Source organism: Zootoca vivipara, chromosome 3, assembly GCF_963506605.1.
Source record: "Zootoca vivipara chromosome 3, rZooViv1.1, whole genome shotgun sequence".
Lineage (NCBI taxonomy): Eukaryota > Metazoa > Chordata > Lepidosauria > Squamata > Lacertidae > Zootoca > Zootoca vivipara.
In genome coordinates this window covers 11,657,171-11,681,528 of record NC_083278.1, presented here as the reverse complement: position 1 = coordinate 11,681,528, position 24,358 = coordinate 11,657,171, and the positions used below count along the sequence as shown (strand labels likewise).

The 24,358-nt window shown below is 41.9% G+C and overlaps 1 protein-coding gene across 1 annotated transcript; it reads left to right on the top strand.

Annotated features, from left to right (window-relative positions):
* The first annotated feature begins 250 nt into the window (after nucleotides 1–250).
* On the top strand, nucleotides 251–23,432 carry TMX4 (thioredoxin related transmembrane protein 4). Its single transcript, XM_035110623.2, has 8 exons — nucleotides 251–514; nucleotides 5,900–6,015; nucleotides 9,561–9,606; nucleotides 10,843–10,971; nucleotides 11,601–11,646; nucleotides 14,015–14,116; nucleotides 16,762–16,819; nucleotides 17,760–23,432. The coding sequence occupies exons 1-8, from the start codon at nucleotides 279–281 to the stop codon at nucleotides 18,011–18,013; spliced, it is 987 nt and encodes a 328-aa protein (XP_034966514.1). The 5' UTR covers nucleotides 251–278; the 3' UTR covers nucleotides 18,014–23,432.
* The last annotated feature ends 926 nt before the right edge of the window (nucleotides 23,433–24,358 follow it).

Genomic DNA, 24,358 nt, shown 5'->3' with positions numbered 1-24,358 from the left:
ACAGTGCAAAAAAAAACCATGCCGGGCTCGATCTTCCCTGTTAATTGCGCAGGAACCTGGTCCCCACAAAGAGAGAGGAGATTCGCGCTGCTCTTCAAGCCACTGTTTTTTCCCCCTCACTCAAAGCGCGTCCCACGAATAGGCACTTCCGTCACTCGCTTCCCCGCACATGGCGGAGGCCGCCCAATGGCAACCGAAAGGGGGGCTGCGTCTCTGCGTCACGGGAAAGCGGAACTCTACGGAGGTTTTTTTTTGGCGGCTGTTTGATTCCTCCCAAGATGGCGGCGGCGGCTCTCCCTCAGTCACTCGGTTCTCGCCGCAGCCGCTCTGGCTGGGACGGGACGACGGGAAGGAGAGCGGCGGCGGCAGCAGCTCCGGCCTTGGTGGCGTTGGCGGCCGCTGTCGCCGCCGTCGCCTCGGCTTCGCAGGATCCCGGGGCGGCGGAGCGGCCACTGAGGGAGCTGAGCGGGTCCAACTGGAGCCTCCTGCTGCAGGGCCAGTGGATGGTCCAATTGTGAGTCGCGGCGTCGCTTACGGCTCTCCAGGGGCTCTCGGACTATGACTCCCGACGGCCCCTGCGCGAGCGCGGCCCTCCTGGGCTGATGGGATTTGTAGTCCAAAGTTTCCAGTAAGGGCGGGGCGGGGACACCACTAAGCAGGCTGATCTCAAAATTGCTCGGGATCTCAATGGAGGAAACTGGACCTTGGTGGGTGGCAGTCGGTGGGTTGGAGGCTCCCTCCCTCTGGCTCCTTTGGTCTTCACTGGGCACATATATTTTTTGCATTGATTAAATTTATACCAGGAGAAATGGGAGGAACCCCAGCAGGTCATCTAGTCCAGCCCGCTCCCCTGCCTTGTAGGGATCTTAAGATGCCGGCCCTCATGCGATTCAAAACCATACCAGACTCTTCTTCTGGTGTTGATTCAGACTCTGATTGTCTTCTGCAATACGGTTAAGGTCATTCCCTTTTAGGTGGTTTGGGGGTGGGGGTGGGGGTGGGGGTGGGGAGGGACAAAGGTTCATTAGTTTTCTTGTTTTGATGCTGGGGAGTAAAACAAGAAAACTATGGAATCTGTCCCGACAAGTCAACCTGGATAACTCAGTGGGCTGGAGCATGGTGCTAGTAATAACATGGTGCTAATAACGGCAACGTTGCAGGTTCTGATCCCTGTATGGGACAGCTGCATATTCTTGCATTGCAGAGGGTTGGACTAGATCAGTCATTCCCAACCTTATATTTGGTCATGCCTCACCTAAGCATCTCTCAAATCCTGATTCCCCCCCTCCCTGTGACATATAATTCTTATTATTCAAAAAGTGAACTATTCACGTGGAGGAAGTCTAAAAGGCCCCTAACTTGGTCTAACTCATTCTCGAATTGCCCCCATTAAAAATCAAATTGCTCCCCTGTGGGCTGGGTGCCCCATGTTGGGATCCACTGGAATAGATGATTCCTCAATGTCCCTTCCAGCTCTACAATTCTAGGGTTCTAAGAGGCGTCCAACTTAGAATTATAGAATTATAGAGTTGGAAGTGAGTCCATTCCAATGTTGGAACAGCATTTACCGTCAGAAAATTCTTCCTGGTGAGTCGTAATCTCCTTGTAACTTGAAGCCATGGGTTCGGGTCCTAGCCTCTGAGGCAGGAGGAAAAAACAAACTGGCTGCATCCTCCATGTGACAGCTGTTTAGATATTAGAAGATGGCTATCCTATCTCACCTCAGACTCTTCTTTTCCAGGGTAAACACAGCTAACTCCCTCAAATGTTCCTTACAACCTGCCCTTCTGGGTGTTTTATTTACGGTGCATTGTTGGTCTTGTTCTGTTTGCTGGTCGCTGATTATCAGGCAACATCACTCTCACCTGGTTGGATGGCTTGCGTTTCTTACCTATGTTTCCATCTCAGGGCTGGCCCACTCAGGAGGCCAGGTGAGGTGATGGCCTCAAGACAGCAGCATCCACAGGGACAGCAGTTCCCAATTTCAATCTCACCATCCTGCCTGTGTTCCTGATGTAAATCTTCACTTGCTCCTTCTTCCCTGTTGGGGAGGGTGCTCTTTTTGTGGGGGATCGATCACCTCAGGTGCCCAATGTATTAGGCCGGTCCTGCCTATGAATCTTCATGGCATTCAGAGATGTGTACACCCATGGCTTTTTTTTTAATTATAAGGATGTCAAATCCCACCCATAGCTTCTTAGTTACCTAATACAGTGGTACCTCGGTTTATGAACACAATTGTTCCGGAAGTCTGTTCATAAACTGAAGCGTTCATAAACTGAAGTGAACTTTCTCATTGAAAGTAATGGAAAGTGGATTAATCCGTTCCAGACGGGTCCGCGGAGTACTTAAACTGACGCGTTCATAAACTGAAGCATGGGTGTAATTGGTTCCGGAAGTCTGTTCATAAACTGAAGCGTTCATAAAATGAAGCGAACTTTCCCATTGAAAGTAATGGAAAATGAATTAATCCGTTCCAGATGGGTTCGCGGCGGAAATGAACCGAAAATTCATAAACCGAGGTGTTCCTAAACCAGATGGGTCGGGCCAAAGGTCCAGCTAACCTAGCATCCCTGTTTCCCACTGTGACACCCAGCTGCTTATGGGAAACCCCTGGACATGAAGGAAACGGCACTCTCCCCCCCCCCCAATATGCTCCCCAGTCATGAGTATTCAAAGGCATATTCTGCCTCTGCTACTGTGAGTAGAAAGCATTGGTCTCCACATTCTCTCTTTTCCCCCCCTTTGCATTTAGGGTGTAACTGTATGCAGAGTTTCTGTAGTCATTGTGCCAACTTTGTAAAGTAAATAACTATATCTCTGTATTGCAGATTAGAGGTTAGACGGAGGAAGAAAGGCGGATCTGCAAATGGCCACTTTCTGAATTTATGGCAGAGATTGCTGCTTTAAAAGATCTGTGCCATAACTGGTCATTGCATACATCTGACTAGGACAGAGAAGGCTGTCTTAGGTTAGGTCATGTAGGCATAGATAACTTTTTTTTTAAAGAGAGCAGTAGACAGCTTAAAAAATGTTTCAGCTGAACCATTTGCATACACATTTTTAGAGGGTGTTTGTTAACATGGCAGCTGGTAACTCGAGCACAGCTTCCTTTTGCACGTTTTGGGCCTTCATAGGATGGAATCTAATTTGTATGGAAACTGCTGAAGTGTTGTAAATCCACTTGTCAGAAACTGGAAGACTGTCAATCTGCTTACAGCTCCAGTTGATTTTTTTGAATATAAAGATAAATTGAATAATAGCAATTCAAGAGAGGGATCCACTACAGTTTAAAAGCAAAAAATATTGTGTGAGAAGCCACACGTTCAAGAACTTAGCTGTTTTCTAGCAAAGAAATGACAACCACATCTGAAGAAATGTGTTTTATGAGTGCAGTATAGAGAAGGTGTGGCCCCTTTGTGGTGTTCCTGCTTGGATCAGGATATATGAACTGAATGTAGTTAGACTGCCCAGAGTTATATTTTTGTATAACAGTTTTTAAGGCACTGAAAGTGGCTGTAGTTTGGAATCCAAAGTTTGCTGCAGTTGTCCTCTAAATTTGTCTTTATTCCTAGATGGACAGTTCCTAGAAAGTGCGTGCCACACAAATGCTGCTATTAAATAGCAGTAAATCCTTTGGTAAACTGGAACTCATGTTAGTTTACTTTGTGCACAAAGAGGATATTGACAGGCATGTTCTTTAATTATTTATTTTATTATATTATAACAGTAGTTGGCCTTAAGGGGACGTTAACATTGGCCTCTGTCCAGCAGCATATTATCCTGACACTTTCTGCATGGGTAGGGCGCTTCAGATGTTAGCAATTTTGGTAGGATATACACTGAAGAAGAAGAAGAAGAAGAAGAGTTTGGAGGTGGGAAATGTCTAATTCAACTAATTTAAAGAATTGCAAAATGGTGAGGCATTTGGTGCAGCAGGGCGACATTAATATGCTTAAGTTGAAAGGTTAAAATTGGGAGCACACAATTTATTCTCAAATTCTTTTTCATTCAAAGGAATCTTTGCCATGCTCTTTGGCCAAAAGGTTTCTCAAAGATCAATAACAAAGACAGTATCAGCATTCAGGGTTACAGTCTAAAAGACATGAATTTGCCAGTTCAGCTTGCCTCCCACAATGGTACTCCTACCAGTCAGTGTTGCTGCTGTTGATACACAATGGTAACTATGGTTGAAGGTCAATCCAGGCGAGACTGGAGCAATTCATAAGCGCGTGTTCTCACTCACTCATATACTTTCTCAATAATTTGTTTCAAAGTGGAAACCCTCCTTGCTAGAGCACACAGCATGTACATCTGCAGCAAAGCACATTGCAGGTGTGTATGTGGATGCCACTGATGTATATTCTGGCAATGTATAGCTGAGAGCATGCATGCTCTCTCATGCATTTATTTCCCAGGTCTTGTTTCAGCTTACCCCACCAGCAGCCCACCATGTATTATCCAGCTGCACATTACTGAGCATATGAGGACTTGGTTGTGCTCATTTCACCCAGCAGCCCACTTGGCCCCAGATACATGCTATATAAACATCAAACATTGAAAAACAAAATATCCTATACAAGCAACAAACAAACCAATAAATCAATAGAAACACAACAACAACAACAACAACAACAACAACAACAACAACAACATCTGAAATAAGTGTTGACATTTTGGGTCTGGAAGAGAGCCTGGGCTCTGGGTCATCATGGTGTCTAGGACTAGAAATAGTCAATTGTCTTGGATGCCGATACAATGACCTAGAAATAAATTTCCCATCCTTTATTTTCTGGAAATTCCAAGAACTGCATGGGGAATGTGTGTAGAGGATGCAGGCAGAGAAAGTTATGTTTCTGTTTGTTTTGTTTAGCTTGTGTAGATTGCTTACCATATACCTTTCTTCTGTGAAGACAAAGTGGCTTACATGAAAATATAAAAATACACCAAAACAAGAATTTTAACTATCATTCTGTTATGTACACTAGATTCAGCCATAATGGAAACAATTAGAATACAGCAACTTAGTTTAAAACAATCCAATAGTAAGCTTTTGATATGTGAGAGGTAGCTGCTAACAGTCTGAATATGGGCAAATAGGGCTCCAAGTGTATATTCTGGCAATATTCATCAAGAGGGAGATTCGCAGTCTTGCTGCCACCAATGAGATAGCCCTGTTCTTGTGTCTGCCTGCTGGATCTCATTTTTCAGGCTGGGGAACCTCTGGATGTTGTTAGACTCAATTCCCATCAGCCCCAGCCTGGCCAATGGTCAGTGATGACGGGAGATCTGGTCTAGCAACACCTGGAGGGTCACACATTGCCCCCCCTTTGTGCCAGTCTTATATGAATGGACACCACAGCTGAGCAGCCAGCCAGGTTCATATGGGAATATTTCTGAGGTGGCCTGGTCTAAAGCCATTAAAGGCAAACACCAGGGCTTTGAAACAGGCCAGGAAACAAATGGGCAATCCATGCAGGTGATACAAGACTGGAGTTGCTTGCTTTCTTGCTTCTGGTGGAAGCATTTTGTGCCAGGTGGAAGTTTCAGGACTACTTTTAAAGGCAGCAAACATGACAATAATCTAGTCTTGAGTAATGTGGCAGAAATATGCAGGCAACTCCCAATTTATGCAGGGGTTATGTTCCGAAGCACTGTGCATTTAAGTGAGATCGCATATGTTTGAAACACCCAATTCCACCTCGTTTTGTGGCTTTTTTGTGATGTTTTCGGGTCACTTCTGAGTTTGGTGTAATGTAGCACACACATTGGACGTACCTAAATTGTTCTCTGCCTGTGACTGATATTCCTCAGGGAATTTCACATTGGCGATACATTGCAAACTCTCCAGATATGGAAATGTGTGCAATCATTTAACTCATGTTGTCACTTTCCTTAGCTATGCCCCTTGGTGTCCCGCTTGTCAGGAGATGGAATCGGCATGGGAGGCTTTTGCAGAAAACAGCAAAGACCATGAACTCAGTGTGGGCAAGGTGGATGTCACTCAAGAACCAGGTAAGCCAAAATTTTCTTTTTAGTGGGGAACTTTAATACAAATATATTTACATGCTTGTTTTCAATAGGGTATTCCTTATCGCCATGCATTGTTAATTTATGGAACTGAAAATCCAGCATTTCTTGCCAAATTCTAGACGTTACTTCTACAGCAGGTGTGGAAAACCTCTGGCTGCAGACATGGGTTCCCATTTGGCCTGGGAGGGCATTTCCCCCAAACCACAGCTGCTTTTTTTGTCATACGTGGGGCAGATAGAATGAATGAATGAAACTTTATTTGCGTCAGCCATCGGCCATAGCAACAAAAGAACATTGCGAACAAAATAAGTTGATTATATAAAACACAGTTTAGGGTCCTGAATCAGCTGTCAAATAGTGGACCATATTCTGATTGCCCCAGCTAAAAACCTTGCAATCTTTTCTGTCATCTGCTCCTCTTGATCTGCCAGGAGAAAAGACACTGTGACAGTGGTTGGGTGACCCGGAATGGACAATAAAAGAGTGGTGATAATCTCTTTCCTCAGGTCTTTGTAAAGAGTGTACGCCAGGAGGGCATGTGCCACTGATTCGGTACTGCCATCTCCGCAGGGACATAAGCGTTTTTCGTGTGGAATCTGTTGGAATCATCCCTCAATTACAGCCGAGGGCAATACATTCAGTCTTGCGAGTGTAAAAGCGTGTCTACATTTTGGAATTGCTAGGTTATACAGATAGGGTGCCAGAGAATCAGAGTGGGGGGATGGGAAATGGTTATACCATGGGCAAAATTTCCTTATTGTGACCAAGTTGTTTGGACGCTCGATATTATTTAGGCGTTGACAAATTTTACTGGGGCAGATAGAGCTGCAGCTGCAAATATACAGTCATGAACCTTAAAGTGCACTCTTGAATCTGCAGTGGCAATTGATGCACGGAGAACTTTCGCAAGCTGAAATTCACCAGCGATGAGTTGATAGGCTGCAACTTCAAGCCTTTCTTGAGTTGGGTTTTCTTTTGCAGCCATATTGCAAAGGACAAACTGGTCATCTGGCATCAAAGCAGTGTCAGATGATTGACAGGTGGGCAGGCCCCCATCCCAACTGTCCAACTGCGGTTGGGGGAAGCAGCCAGGTCCCCAACTCTGTACTACGGCATGCATTGTTAACTAGGCATATTTTAAGTCTGTACTGGAACATTGCTGCTATTGTGGGAATATGATAACTTAACTACAAGTTAACTTGAGCGTTTGGCTGGACGAGCTGGTACATGGTGTTCTTTGATGCATTCAGTTTGCCCCAGATGGCAAGAGGTCTGGGAACCTCTATATGTTAATTTTCTACCCTTGACCTGAGTTGTGCTACTGCTCATCTGCTCACTTAAAGTTAGCAGTGCTTTTATGTATGCTAACTAGAGGATGTTCAGGGTTTTGCTGGAGGACATCTAAAAAATTATCCATTAAAATGAGGAAATAATTGAATCTGAAGAGCAGGCGTTGTCACCTAATTGTAAGCGAGGTTTTTGGGGCTTGGGCAAAAATATCAGTATGAATTTCAAGAGAAGAAACTAAAAGAGTTTTTGATTAGCAAAAGTTCTTGCTTGGTGTGTGTGTCTTTTCCTTAATCATACATGCCGCTGCAGGTAACTCACAAAAACACATACTGATAACATCTTTGCATTTAATTCAGTGGTTGGTTATTCATGCTCCAACTTCACTTGTTGCTCTTCCCTGGATGATGGTGATTAACATTTTCAGGCATTCCACCACTGCATGTCACTAACGGCTATTAGTTTTTTGTTCCCTTTGTTTATGAGATTTGTTGTTCCGTTTGTTGTAGAGCTAAAGCCAGGTGTGCAGTAGCTGCAGCTGTAGTTCCTGCGTTCTTTTGGAAGGCAATTGCTGCCGCTCAGTTTAATAGCAATGTGTGGCCTGCTTTAAGTCGGCCCATACAAATCTATCATATGCTGATTGACTCTAACCTAATCAGGGTGGATAAAAAGCAATGATTTATTTTTTTAAAAAAATCAAATCAGATTTTTTAATTTAAATTGGATTTTTAAAATAAAATGCTTTTGGGGGGAAAATCTTTCTAAAGATAGTTTTCTATTTAAGTTGCATTATAGTCTAAAGGCTATTCATCAGGAAATAAGGATTTGTTTTAAGTTTTTTATGTGTGCTAAAACTCAGTCTAGTTATATTTTTTTTAAAAAATTAACCACATCAGTTAACAAACATGGGTACATGTGCTATAATGTTATTGTTTTAGTTAAATAAATTGTTTAAATTGTTATTAAGGAAATGATTATTTTTCTCCTTCTAATAAAGTACAGCAGAAAAGTTGTCCAAATATAAACAGTTAACTTATTAAGCCTCACAATAATTTCATTATTATCTGTCAATGTATTTCTAATAGTATAACCAAATTTGTAAAACTACTCTGAAAATTTTCCATGAAACCTTCATCTGGTTGTATTAAGATTATACTAGCAAGAATGAGTCTTTCTGTAAAGAAAATGATTTAAATCGTGATTTAAATTCATTTGATTTAAATTAAACCCACCCTGAACCTAAGCAGCACTCTGCTCCTGTAAATATAGACATACTTAATTTACCACATCCTTGCTGCCAGATTGTGAACTTAACGGCGCAATCCTTTGTGCGTCTACTCAGAAGCGAGCCCCATTGAGTACAGTGGGACTTCCTTGCCTTTAAGCATGCATATACGATTGCAGCTTAAGTTTCACTACAGCTGAAAAGTTACTTAGTTACGTAATCAGTGTTCCTGACAACAAAATGAACATTGGTTCCACCATTTGCTCCCACACTGCTTGTTCTCTGGAAGGAGTCTCTTTACTGGCCTAGCATTTTTTGGGCCACAGGCTGCTGTAAAATGTATCATGGTTAAAATCCTTCATTGTAGACGAAAGCAGCTGGGAGAAGGTGTGGCTACAATAGTGCCGGAGGAGTTGTTGGTAGCTGTCAGTACTACTGGTATTATTATTATTATTATTATTATTATTATTATTATTATTATTATTATTATTTATACCCTGCCCATCTGGCAGGGTTTCCCCAACCACTCTGGGCGGCTTACAGCACAAAAAATTGGTAAAACACTAGACACTTACGATACAGGATTGTCATAGCTACAGTCAAACCTCGGCTCCCGAATGTCTTGGGAGTCGATTGTTCTGGCTCCTGAACAACCGAAAACTGGAAGTGAGCGTTCTGGTTTTTTTAATGTTCTTTTGGAAGCCGAACCTCTGACGGGGCTCCCAATTGGCTGCAGGAGCTTCCTGCAGCCAATCAGAAGCCGTGCTTTGGAAGTCAAACGGACTTCCGGAACGGATTCTGTTCAACTTCCGAGGTACGACTACTAAACAGTAGATTTTTAGTTATGCTCAATCACCAGCAGGCGGGAAACCGAAATGGACAACTAGTTTTGGGGACCAGTTTCATACACAGCGTAAAGTGACAGTATTAATTTGGTTTGTTATACGACTGTGTTTAGGAAAGCAAAATAATGTCCTTGGGGAAACTACTCAAAATACTTTTTTTACTTCCTTAGGCGTAAGCGGTCGTTTTTTTGTTACGACACTCCCCACTATTTACCAGTAAGTATCATTTCATTTGTCTGAAAATGACAACTGTTTGCTATTGGAAGACAGTATCTGTCTGTGTCGATTTTGGGGGGTTGGGATGTTGTGAGAATAAGCAGAACAATTCAGAAGTAATGGAAAAACGTGGGCCATATACCGCTCTGTAACTGTTGGTGTTCTAGAGCAGTGTTTCCCTACCAGTGTGCCTCCAGATGTTTTGGGACTACAACTCCCATCATCCCTAGCTAGCAAGACCAGTGGTCAGGAATGATGGGAGTTGTAGTCCCAAAACATCTGGAGGCACACTGGTTGGGAAACACTGTTCTAGAGAATTTAACAACTATCTTTCCTTGGTGGAAGTATAGCTGAGGATCTGGGTGTGTTGGAATTAAAGGTTTTTCAGGTTCAAAGGTGCACTGTTCTCTCTGCAGTTCCTGGCACAGATGAAACAGCAATCTCTTTAAGCAAAGTAACCAAGTGAAGATGAGACAACACTGAATTCACTGTGCTACAGTGAGGAAGGGGGACCACAAATGATTCTTCCTAAATATGATTTTTATTAAAATTTTCTGTTATACAGTTTCAGATAAACGTTTTACATCCTTAAGATATCAAAGACTTCCCCTCTTCTCTTTCTATGGCTCATTTTGCATATCTTATATCCCTGCCTATTTTACAAAAAACTACACCAACTGGTTTTCCGTTATTACATCCATCAAAAATTATTTACCCTGTTGATCTTATCTTAATGCTGCCAGTGTTTTCAGATGCACACATTTATTTTCCATACATTCAATAAACGTTTCCCAATCTTCTTATTCTGTTAAGTCTGCAAGTTGTGCATATTCTGTCAACTTAAGTTGAACTACAAAAGAACATGCAGTGTCTCTTCTTTTGATCAGATACAGTCTTTTGGTTACTTTCAATGTAAGAAAATATGATATCCAGAGGTAGGGGGAGAGAGTGGGTGATAAACCTGCACACTATTTCCCCCCCTTCCCCCCCCCCCGTTTTTCCAACTTGGTCTACGTGTGAGGATTTTATGTCAGCATCATTTCGGTAGGTACTCTTCTGTACATTTGTTGGTTTACGTAGGCAATGAGAGGGGGCCCCAGGGTGTGGTTGTTTGCCTTTAATTGACTGCAGTGAGATTCATTTCCATGTGTGGAAGTGGGGTACAATAGTTCCTGCTGTGTGTTGTGGTTTTAGGTCCGGCGCCATAATTATACTATTACCTGTTTTTGTTTTCAGTGCAAAGGATGGAGTGTTTCGAAGATACCGTGGCTTGAGGACGCTGGAGGATTTAGAAGCCTATATCCTGGAGAGAAAATGGGAAGCTGTAGAACCTGTGGCTGGATGGAAGTCCCCCTCATCTATTATGTAATTGTGTTACAATATATTGTCTTCTTGAAATTGGATCTTTATCTATTTTTGTGGGGGTGAGGGGAGTTGAAAAATAGCTTTAATTATTCTTAACATTTAGGATAACTTTCTGTGGTGTGCCTTTTCCCAGCCCATATCATTGGCTACCACTCACTGGTAGGGAATCTGCTGCACTTGTGACATCAGAAAAGAGGTAATTGTTCTAGATGTCATGGAATGAGTGATTGGAACGTTCACTTGCTGTTCGCCACATGCTTGTAGCAACTAAGTGTATTAATATTATTTTTAATAAATTTATTCATTTGGTTTTTCAAATTAAAGTTTTACACGCAGAAACTGTCATAGGAAGGTAAGAATCTTCTGCAGTGATCTGTGAACTATTACATACAGTCAAATGACTTGTTCTAGTCTTCAGAGCACATTGCCTATCTCTTATAATGATCAAAACACATAATTTATTTCATTATCCCCTACTACACTGTTAAATTATGGTGTAGGTGGTCGAAGATTAGTGCAGATCAAGGATGTGAAATTATTCAATATGTGACATAGAACATGCAAGAATACTTAATTTGTCGTGCTTTATCCATTGACAATGGTAAAACCAGATGGTTATTCTTTATTAGGATGCATGGAATGGCAGGACTCTTCCATTTATCGGCATGGATCAGGGTGAGTGAATGTTCCCCAATTAATTCTATATCTTAAGAAGCTTGCCAATGGCATTGTAATGAACCTAATGGTATATAACCCCATACTTAATGCTAATGAAATGTGAGGTTAGCTCTGTATCCCATGGAGAAGCCTTTGTACTTTTCAGAACTCAGTTCATACGGTGTTGGCTAATTTACTTTATTTCAGCTATACAGTAAATTTCAAAACTGAGATGGGTTATCATCTCAGATGGGTTATCATCTCAGAACTTCTGTACTCTAGTAATTGAACAGTAGCTGTTGAAATGGGAAATTTATGAGGCTATCAGAAGCAAACCCTTGGAAAGGACTCTTATTTACCATATTGCATGCTTAAATTCTAGTCAGCAGAATATGCTGCAAGAGGCTTTTTAAAAACAAAACACAAAACACAAGTACCACTTCCACTCTGATAATTACAGTGTGCAGTGACATTAACTAGTTTGTAGCTGGCTTTATTTTTTTACCAAACGGCATTTATTTATTTTCATAATTTATATCGTGACCTTCAGTGTAAGTTTTATGTTCCCAGGGAGGCTAACAGTGCTGTAAGAAACAATCACGGGGAGATGTGGCTAGTTCTGACATAGTTAGGTTTTAGGTGGCAATGAAAGGCATGCCTGTTTTTCCAGCCTCTTGGTAGATAATGTAGACAAGAGTTTACTGCAGAGACTGTTGTTTATCTTTTGCTGTTTTAGCTGTTAGTTGAGTTGCTATATTTTTAAAAAAATATTATTGCTGTATTTTATTTTATCATGTTGCACTCTGAGAAAGGAAGACTGGGGTGTTGATGTTGTTGTTGATGACAATGATGCAAAAAATAGAAAACAAACCATGCAAATTACCAGTAACACAGCAGCTGTCCCTCTAGATAGAGTAGCTTAGGGTTTATTATTTACCATACTTTTCCGTGTATGGGTTTATTTAAATTTAAAAAATTGTTTAGAAAGGGGGGGGTAGTCTTATACACGGGGCAATCTCCCCCATTTTTTTTAAATTTTGAGTCTCCAAAAATAGGGGGCGTCTTATACATGGGGGCGTGCTATACACGGAAAAATACGGTAAGTTAAAAATGTGGGTGATAGCCAGTTATATCAATCCACGAGTCGAAAAAAAATTCCTTTCCTCTCCTGTCCTCTCCTTCTAGCCCTGCCCTTGTAACCCCTCCACAGATTTGGGAGAATCAAGGGAAGTCTTGTTACACAAGTAGGTTTCACACAGGTTGTCTGCTAATGTGAACCGTCCTGGGACTGCATGGTTTTGCTAGACCTGCTAACTGTACTTCTACACACAATGCGTGTTTTGCTGCATGTTGCTGTTGTTGTTTAGTCGTGTCTGACTATTTCATGAACCAGAGCACGCCAGGCACTCCTGTCTTCTACTGCCTCCTGCCTCCTGGAGTTTAAATTTTGAATTCTTTGTACTATTAAAGTTGTAACGGAAAACATGGTCATAATTCCCCCCCCCCCCGGCAAACAGAAAAGCTTGTTCAGATGACTTGCTTGTGATAGCTGTTCTTGTGAAAGAAGTCTTGCCATCTGTCCAAAACGTAATATGGGAAATATCAATAAATATGTATGGTTTATATTCTTATCTGTGGAATGTAAACCATGTGACATTTTTAGATAGTCCTGCAGGCAAAATTGCATGGCATGAAATTATAATTATAATAAGTGCAGAGCTTGTCACTGCTTTCTGAGGTGGTGGTCATCCAGAGAAATCTATCATGACATCATTCTGGCCTGCCTACGGTCAGATTAATTTTCTGGCAAATTGTAACTGTGATAGCGCTTGCATGCAAAATCAGGGTTTAGATCAGCTTGTTTTCCAGTTGGTGTTGAACGGTTGGACCATAGTACAACAGGTGAGGTGTAAGGAAGCATTTTATCTATAAGCTGCACATTTGTATATTGAGTGAGATGATGAATACCAACATCAGCTGTATTGATACTATTCTGTTTCCTGGTGTCTGTGAGATAGCATTTTTGACCATTTAATCTGCTTTAAGTTAGAGGGAATGTGGAATTCTACAAATGTGTTCTATAACCACATGAATTGCTACTTCAGATCGTTTCTTAGGATGGAGATGGGCAGCTTGATATTGATTGATATTAATTGTTAATGATGATTTTTTGAAGGGGGGGATGAGGTCCTCAGGGATTACTTAAAAATATCAAAAAGCCTAGTTAGGGAGACAAAGACTGAAGACCCAGAAGAAAAAAGAATAGATTTGCATATAATCTGAGTCCCAATTTGTATTAAAGATGATCAATTGATTTTTCTGAATGTCATGTCCGGTACTAAAATTCCACTTTTATTTTAAGCTGTTTGTTTGTCTCCTTTTATAGCAAATGCACAACTACTTAACAGTCACTCTTGGAATCCACATTTGGGGTTCTTATGCAGTCTTCATATTGGCCACTTTATTGATTGGTCTAATCCTGGGCTTGGTAAGATTTATATATATATATATTATTAAACAGAATTGTAAACAGTCTTTACTGTAGATAATATAGCATCTCTAAAGCAGTCACATCACCCTGGAAGTTTGTAGTGGGCTTAGCCATTTGTGATTTTTCAGTGTTAAGGTTCACCTTCCGTCCTACCATTCTAATAAGAATTGTGGAAGATACATGAGGTCTAGAATACTGACACTTTACTAGAGAGGAAGAAAAGATCCTCAGTTCATTAGGGGAGTAAGAGAGAGGCTGATTCCATGTCACAAGAAATGCCAGAAGAACAAGCACAGATACAGGCTTGAGACAGTTTTGACGCACTTTTCCCATGTGCTGTCCCTGAAACAAAATGGGGAAACTCCAGGCTAGAACACCTTAAATTGACATCTAACAAATGAATCCTGTGTTCATTGGGGACCCTCCAGCCTGCAGACCAAGTTGGGTACAGCGGGGGTCAGTTTGGCCCATGAGGCCATTTCCCCTAAGCCAGGCCGATCTGTCCCACACCTGAAGTCATATGTGACATTGGGTGGGGCAACGAAAGATGTGGCTGCAAAGGAACAGTAAGGAGTGTGCACTCCTCATTGTCCCTTGGCGAGTAGGGCTAGCTGACAGTGCTGAAGAGCTGATTGGTGCCCCACTAGGATTGACCGTACTGCCACATGCCTACTTAGAAACTCCCTAGGGCAGTTTGCTCTTGATGCCAGTCAGATGCTTGCCTCTTAAATCAGGGGTCCCCAGACTACGGCCTGCGGGACAGCTGCAGTCCAATTGGCCTCCCAATCCGGCCCGCGACGACCCCTGCCACCCGCTCTTGCGGCGCGCTGCGCGACGGCGCGCTTCCAGATCTGAAAAAAATCGCCGAAAATCGTTTCTGCGCATGCGTATGGGCCTCTCCCGACCCAGAAGAGGTCATTTCCGGTGCACTTCTGGGTCGGGGGAGGCCCATACGCATGCGCACAAACAATTTTCGGCGATTTTTCCGGCCTGGAAGCGCGCCACCGCGCCAGTAAATGGGTTTGCGCATGCGCACTGGCGCGCACTCCCCCACCCTCCGGCCCACTGCGCGCACACTCCCCCGCCCTCTGGCCCACCGTGCGATCGGCGCGGCGGCCACCGGCCCAAAGGCGGGTAATTCTGGGGACCCCTGCTCTAAATGCTACACACGAGCAAGGGACAAACACACTGAGGGCCATATTCTCTGCATTGCTCTGCCTGCCATCTTATCAGGGACGTGGGTGGCGCTGTGGTCTAGACCACTGAACCTCTTGGGCTTGCCGATCAGAAGCTCAGCGGTTCGAATCCCCGCAATGGGGTGAGTTCCCGTTGCTCTGTCCCAGCTCCTGCCAACCTAGCAGTTCGAAAGCATGCCATTGAAAGTAGATAAATAGGTACCACTGCAGCGGGAAGGTAAACGGCATTTCCATGCGCTCTGGTTTCCATCACGGTGTCCCGTTGCACCAGAAGCGGTTTAGTCATGCTGGCCACATGACCCGGAAAGCTGTCAATGGGCAAACGCTGGCTCCCTCGGCCTGAAAGCGAGACGAGCGCCACAACCCCATAGTCACCTTTGGCTAGACCAGGCTTCTTCAACCTCGGCCCTCCAGATGTTTTGAGACTACAATTCCCATCATCCCTGACCACTGGTCCTTCTAGCTAGGGATCATGGGAGTTGTAGGCCAAAAACATCTGGAGGGCTGAGGTTGAGGAAGCCTGGGCTAGACCTAACCATCCTGGGGTCCTTTACCTTTTTACTTTACCTTTGCCTGCCATCTTCCATGAGGTTGAGGGCGAAGTTGGAAGGAGACAGCCTACTCTGCCTGTGGAAACTTTTTCTACACAATTTAGACCCCTGAACTCCTCCGGGTTCTCAACTGTGTGAGTAGTCTGCAGGAATTGATTTGTGAGTTGCACATTAGAATAAGTCATTCCACTTACTATGAATCATTTCTCCTTATTTCCTGTGGTCCTTGTCATACGTACCTGATTTAATGTTATGTTGCTTCATTCCTGTAAAAACCCCACTTTTCCTCTCTAGAGGATACCATAAAATGCTTTCACAAATGTTAATGTTCTTCTGCTGCTGCAGAAGTAAGGTGCATGAAGGCTAAAATTAGTAGATCTTTTGCATTTTTAATATGTGGGGATTTGGCTAAGCTTGGTTGGAATCTAATTTTTGCTGATGCACCTGGAGATGTTAAAACCCAGCAAAGAAGGGAACAATTTAAGGGGAACGCTTTAGATCGCCTCCCGTTGCATGCAAAAGGGTGGAGGGCATTTGAGCCTAAGGCTCATCATGGCTCATTCTTGTAACACTGGCAATTTGATGGAAGCTTGTTCAAACAGAGCATGCCAATCTGTATGCAGTTGAAAATGTCATGCTCATAAGGACAAGCAACAGCACAGTATAATGTGCATAATTGTCAATTGTGTTCATGGTTTTCCCCAGCAGCTGAATAAAATAAAATTACAAGTGAGCTAAAAACACAGCCATTGCACTTATGTGGATATGTAGCGCTGAGATACAGGTGAATGGTAAAACCCCAACAACTTAAAGAATAGCATTCAAATGTGAAGAAACCCGGTTCTGGTTGGAGAGCTTGTGGATTGCCTTTGTAATACTTTCCCCTTTCCTTCAGATACTGGTTTTACTTATAGACTGCATTTTCCCACCTAAGTCCGAAGTGGAATATTCTGGTAAGTATGTAATAAAAAAAAACTAAGCTCAGTGTACAATTTTGCGAGGCAAACTGCATCATTAATGAAAGGTAGATAACTTAAAATGTAATGTTTTCAGCTGTTCCTGTAAAGTGGTTTGAAACTAGACATGTTATCAGATTTCTGTATAAAAGTGTTAAAGGAGCTGACACGGCCAGTTTTTTATATGAAAGTTTGAATAGTACTTGAATTGTGGATTGCCAGTTAATTATATTAAGCAAGTGATATTGGGCCTGTGAAGAGATGAGTCCTTTTCCAAATTGGAAATAGATGGGTGTGATGTTTTTTCAAGTACTGTAAGCAGCATGAGAGCAGCTATTGGGCTGGTGACACTGGAAATGTGTAATGCTTCTTCCTAACCAAGTATGAAGAAGTGTGTGCATTTCTAAAAATTAAGTGGAGTTGAAGGTAAATAGTTTGCTTGGGCAATGATCTGTGGCACATTAATAGTCTGCATTAAAGAAAGACATTATTGTAATGCCAACTGTGATCCATAAAGAATGATACCAAAGGAATTGTATTACCAAATAGGTTTGCTGAAGACTGCAGCCTTATTTTCAAATGGCGGGAAATACTGGATGGCTGGTAGAAGAGGAACAGGCAAAATCGGAAACTTAAAGCATTTCCACTCGCAAAGGAGGATGAATAACTTGCATTGAGCGTGTGAATGTGTATCTGCGTGTGGGAGAGATATTAGGAGGGTAGTGGTCTGGCCCTTTTAGGTAATGCCAAGTTGCAAGGTGATGCAGTTAACATGTAATCCCATGGCACGTGTGGTCTGCTTCTTCACAGCAAGCATAAGAAGAATGACAGAATATAGGAGAGCCACCAGATGGAGGCTGTTGAAGATTTTAAGTTTAACAGCAACTTTAACGTAATGTATATCAGTTTTTTCTCTCTCAATTCTTCCTGCCAACAGACTTGGTGGACTGCAGTGATGATAAAACAGAGGAGCAGCAGGAGACAGTAGAGCACATAGCCGAAGAACCAGTTGCAGAAAAAGGTTTGTCTGATGGAGAAGAGGAGGAAGATGAGTCTCAAGGAAACTCTTCAGAGGACTCTGCAGTTGAAGGATCTGAGACTGAAAATGACTCTGATCACCATGCATTTGACAAAGTGGAGCAAAGCTCTCTAAGGCAACGTAAAAACCAGGTGGAGGCTGATGGACTATAGTGCAATTAGCTGTGTATGTACTTTTTTCTGGACCAAAGAAGCATCGGGGACCATCCTTGATTGCAGCTGAAGCCAAACACTTGACCTGTAAACTGTTACAGCTAAATCCATGCTTTGTGTCGGAAGGCTCCTTGCTGTCATTGTCTTTAGGGCCAGTAATTTCTAAAGTTCATACTGGAAGATAAATTTTTTAATGTCCAGATTGAAGCTATGACAATCATGTAACTTTGATTTTGTACTAGATGCAGGGGTGGTGTTGATGAGAGGCGTTATCTTTTGGCTAGGATGCCATAGGCAAGGCACAGATACAAATTTTGTGTTTCAGTATTATGTGCTTACAGATTTTAGTTAATCTAAGGCATGCTTTGGTGTTTGTTGGACAAGCTAGTCACCCATGGAATTCAAAGCTTTCTGTAAAACCCCCATAGTAGTTCCTCGTTAGATATAAGGCAGCTTCAATTATTATCAGTGAAGAATTCACTTGCATATACATGCAGTGCACCATTATTTTTGAAGTGGTTAAATGCATAGATTGCATACAAGAACACATTGGAGGTGCTTGCCGTATTTTTCTGTGAATGAAACGAGGATTTTTTATTAATAAATTAGGTTAAAAATTTGGGGTTGTCTTATCACAGGGGGGATTGGTTGCAGCTGCAAGCAGGAGATTGTCAGCAGCTATTGGGCGATTGATTTCTGGGGGAGTGTCAAGGACTCTTAACAATTGGCTGCCCCTGCGTCAATTGGGCGGGCGATTGGTGGCTCTTGTGTTGCTTTCAATTGTTTTTCATTGTTGAGTTGGGTGAGCGTTTTTTGGCAACCCCCTCCCCCTCAAAAAGCTCAACAACTCTGGGCAATCCTCCCCCGCAAAAGCTCAACAACTCTACAACTCTTGACAATCTTCCCCCATTTTCTTAATTTTGAGTCCCCCAAAACAGTACAGTACATGGGAAAAATACGATGCTTGCAGTTGCCTAGTGTACATCTGCAGAACACCACAACACACACGTAACTGACTGTAAATTAACATAACATGTAATAAAACTGTAATCGTCATATCAAAAAATTGCCAAGCACAGTTCCTGATGGCAATAACATATCATATTACTATTAACCTTCTATATGTATTATTGTAAAGTCCAAGGATGGTCAAGTCCAACGATTACAACGTACAGTTCCTGTTGGCAATGCCATTTCATACTGATATCTTCCTTCTGCATTGTCAGCTTGCCGATCAGAAGGTCGGTGGTTCGAATCCCTGCGACGGGGTGAGTTCCTGTTGCGTGGTCCCTGCTCCTGCCAACCTAGCAGTTCGAAAGCACGTCAAGTGCAAGTAGATAAATAGGGAGAGCGGGAAGGTAAACGGCATTTCCGTGGGCTGCTCTGGCTCTCCAGAAGCGGTTTTGTCATGCTGGTCACGTGACTTGGAAGCTGTACGCCAGCTCCCTCAACAAGTAAAGCGAGATGAGCGCTGCAACCCCAGAGTCATCCGTGATTGGACCTAACGGTCAGGGGTCCCTTTATGTCTTAAAAGTGCAACAAACAAAACTTCCTTCTGCATCACCCTGTGTCTTGAGAATGTAACAAACGGAACTACTTAGTAACAACAAGCAGCTGATGATAGACCAGTTCTCAGGATACACCCTTGTTTCGCCCATTGGGCTTCTTCAGCAACAAGGTTTCCAGGAGATTTTTCAGTAGGTTTTTTCAGCCAAAAGTAGTCCACAGGAACACATAAGTTAATAGTAATATGATACGTTATTGCCATCAGGAACCGTGCTTTGCAATTTTTCGATATGATGAGTAAATTACAGTTTTATTACATATAATGTTATGTTAATTTACAGTCAGTTACATGTGTGTTGTGCTGTTCTAAATATGATTTACGTAATGAGGGAATTGTGGTGTGTGTTGACTTAGTGTACATCTGCAACATGTAAACAGCACAGCTCCCAGTGCAACAAGTAGTGTAAGTTTATAAGCCTACAAATTTTATTTTGGATGTGCTGACTTGTATCGAAGAAGCATTTTAAAACTATGCACTATCTGTTTCTTGTTAGTGTATCGGGCTTTCATGTGGGTTGCCCGAACACTTGTCCGTAAGGTGAACTCCTCGCTTCCCAGTTCTCTGACCATATACCTGTATGAGGCTCTCCAGGTTACTCAATGTGGCTTTGAACATGTTGATACCTAATACGCATTCCAGCGCAAGGAAGATTCGGGATTAGAAAACATTGCTTAGTTTAAAAGAATGGATGATACCTGAAGTCACTTATTCCTGATGACCAAAATACTCATTTGATTTCAAAAGGTTTAGGTTGCAGCAATCGCTTAAACATAATGCCGTCTGAAAGAAACATCCTTAATGGTTTCAGTTGATTTATTTAACGAACGGCAGTTTGTTTCTAAGTGAATGTTTACTGACTTCATGCATCCCATATATTGATCGGTGTAGTGTAGCTGTGTAAATACAGCTTCAGTGTCGCAGTGACTGTTGTCACCCTACCTAAATGCTCTCTGCAGTGCATTGGAGTGAATTAAGCTTACAGGGTGAAACAAAAGCAATTTAGTGGCAGCATAATCGGATGGCTAGGCTAAGAGAATAAAGAATGCAGAGCAGAGAATGAATGGCAGCTAATTGCTGGACATGATCAGCTGACATGGCAAGAGATCATTCCGTTACACCAAGGGTGTACACCAACCTGTGGCTCTCAGGATATTGTTGGACTACAACTCCCATCTTACCTATCGGAGCTGATGGGAGTTGGACTCCAGGCAACCTATGGAGGGCCACAGGTTAACTACCTCTCTGGTAACTAAATGGTAGGTTTAAACTAATAGTAAAAAGCATACATAGCGTCACAGTGCCCACCCTGTGGCTCTTGCCAATAGAGCACCTTGAATTAAAGTCCTTCATAACCCTTCATTGCACTAAATCAGGAGTGGGGAACAGGTGGGCCTCCTTGTTGTGTTGGTCAGACCAGAACTATTATCTGTAGCCAGCACAGCCTCAGGGATGATGAGATTTGGAGCCCAGCCCATCTCGAGTTCCAAAGGCTAGCCACGTGTGTATTAAGCTATGGCAGCTTCAGAAACCCTATGCTGTGTCAGTTCAAAACATGTTGAGGTCAAAATTCTAGTTGCATCTTGACAGCATTGCTCAAATCCAAGTTGTCCTGAACATAAGCCAGATGCACGACTCAAGTGCATAAAATGCATTAAGTTTTAAAACTACTAGGTGCTGGGTAAATTACTAGAATTGCTTCAATGTGCACATTTAACGTATAGCAAAAATACTGATAATCTGAGATGATGCGACCAGAAAAGCTTAACAGAACCAATTAAAACGATGCGCAATTGGGAAGCCTAAATTTAAACGTCTAGGGAATGCAATTAAAGTAGCAAAAGAAACAACATGGTCACGCTTCTTGATTTGATTCTGAAACCATCCTAGCACAATGCCTTAGCCGTGTTGCCAAGCGTATTTTTCAGGTACATGAGAAAAGGATTAAAGCATTAGAAGTTGACCTCTCCATGTTCCCATGAAAGATAGCTAGACCATAGCTAATTGACAGTTGTTACATTGTTACTGGTAGAGTCTGTCATAATTAGAATCTCAACTAATAATGTATTTGCAGCATGTTATTATTTAATAGCATTTTCATGTTTCAGAAGGTCACTTCATGCACATAATTTCTAAATAAGTATAGTTTACCTAAAAATGCAAAGCAATACTGGCATTTTTTGTTAGGCACTCTCAGGAGAAAGTTCACCAAGCTTGCAATTCTAAGCATGAGTATTTGGAAGTAAACTGTTGAATTCAGTGGGACTTAGTTCCAAGTAAACTGGTTTGGAATTAAATGATCATGGTCTCTTAACAAGACAATCATCAATGCTGTACAGTGGTACCTTGGTTCTCAAACTTAATCCATTCCAGAAGTCTGTTCCAAAACCCAAACGTTGCAAAAACCAAGGCGCGCTTTCCCATAGAAAGTAATGCACAACAGATTAATGTGTTCCAGACTTTAAAAAGCAACCCCTAAAAGAGCAATTTAACATGAATTTTACCATCTAATGAGACCATTGATCATAAAATGAAAGCAATAATCAATGTACTGTACTATAAAATAAAATAAATAAAACAGCATTGTAGATTATAAAAATAAAAATTATCCCCCCCTTACCTGTACTGATGATAGTCATTGTTTGGATGGGGGGGGGCTTTTATCCATTTCCGCAGTCACACGATCAATCAATCAGTAGCTGAACTGGGTTCCACACAGTCACAAAAACAAATTAACCAAAAAAGCCTCAAAAACAAAAACTCAAAATAAATAGCAAAAACAAAAGTGCCAAACTTAATTTGTTCTGGAAGTCTGTTTGACTTCTGAAATGTTCGAAAACCAAGGCGCAGCTTCTGATTGGTGCCGGTGCCCTGTAAACAATAGCCAACAGCCGCATTGGATGTTCGGCTTCCGGAAAACATCTGAAAACTAGAACACTTCGGGGGTTTTGGCATTTGGGAACCAAGGCGTTTGAGAACCAACGTACCACTATATCTGTCACTGCCATACTTAGGAATTCATCCTCGTGTTGCAGTATTAGATAAGGAATTGGCACTTTAGAACTCTGTTGATCAGGTTTTCCAACTCTGCTGGTTTATCCTAGAAAGCTTGCTGTCAGGATGCAGATATGGGGTAGGGGACGTTATGGAGAACAGCTTAAGTTAGTTTAGGACACAGATATCCCAAAGGATGCTAGTGGTTTGTTTTTGTTTTTGTTTTAGTTTGTGAGTTATTTATTTTTAAAAAAATCTTCATGGAAATTCAGTAGCATACCAGTGTGAATTTCTCCTAATGCATATATTTTTATATGCAGTTTTCTGTTCTTTGCACAACAAATATTTTGGTATGTTGTTTTGACTGATTCATGCATTTTTAGACATACATTTCTCTGCACAATACTTGATTGGAGAACAGCATTGCAAAATTTGGACAAGTGGGAATATCGAGGGATGGCTGTTTCGGTTATTTTGTTGTTTCTGACAGTATGAATTAGGCAGGTTCTCCTTTGAATGTGAACTGAATTAAATTTCTCCCCACCCTACTCCCTGATCCCCAGTTGAAACCGATGGTCACATAAACTACTATGTATAAATAAATGTACTATGGTCCAAAGGGTTGCATCAGGGTTTTAACTTGCATGGATGCCAGGTTTTCAGTAAATAGAGGGATTCATTGGTATTGGGCCAAGCAAATGAACCTCAAGGTCAAAGCAAATCATTCCGAAGAAAGGCAATATTATTTTTGTGCTTCTGATTGTTTAGTCGAAACGGTTAGTTTAGTTTGTCATGATTTTTATGCAAAAATATATATACTAAAAATGTTACTGTTTATTTCCTTACTCACTATATAAAAATTATTTATTACATGTCCTGTGTCCATGTAATTTAATGGTGTTAAAAACATCACATCATTTCTATATATTAATATTCCATCCTTCAGGTTCCCAGTTGATGCTGACCAAAATGTATTGCGATGTAGATAGCATTTAGTTCTATTGATGGGAATGTCTTGATTTTTATTTTATTTTTTACCACAATGTTGTTTTCTCCGGTAACTCTAAAACAACCTGCTCTACTTACAAAGCCTCAATTGCACACTTGAAGTGAGTTTCTTTTCTTGTGCCCTGAAGATGCCAGGTGGGAAACCTAGGACTAATATGTCTACACTGCAGACTTTGCTATGTACCTTTAAATTGGTGCTACTGTTGATACAACCTACTTTCTCTGTAGCCTAGAAGGTCAATGGAAATGGTTCTGTTTCAGTCATTTCGTGAAACAAAGGTGGGTGTGAAGGACTTGCTGTACTCCTCAGATTCAAAAGTTAAGTTTATTGCAACAAGATTCTACTAGGGATGCACCGCACAAACGCTTGAAGAGGGGAGCTGTGTTAAAGCTGAACTTGACTTAAAGGCACTTTCAAGATGGGGTTCCAGTCCCATGTGTACTAGATTGCAAATTTATTTATAATCTAGGTTCATTTCCCCTCCCGCTATGTTGCAGTGACTCGTTACATCCCTAACAAGAAAGGAAATTTAAATTTAGCGTTTTGCAAAGTTAGTTACTATTTTCTCCCTTCCTGTGTTCTCTCCAAATGTCACCTTGGCATGCCTTAATTCTAAAAGTATTTTTGTTTTTGCTTTTTCTCTTTTTTGGCCTAGGCTTCCCTTCCTTTTAAAGGTCTTTTGTCTTATGTAGCCTCCTTGAGATGCCTGTAACTTTTTTTAGACTTGTATGTTCCTTTTATAAGCCGTGGTATATCTGAGCCCTCATAGCAACTTTTA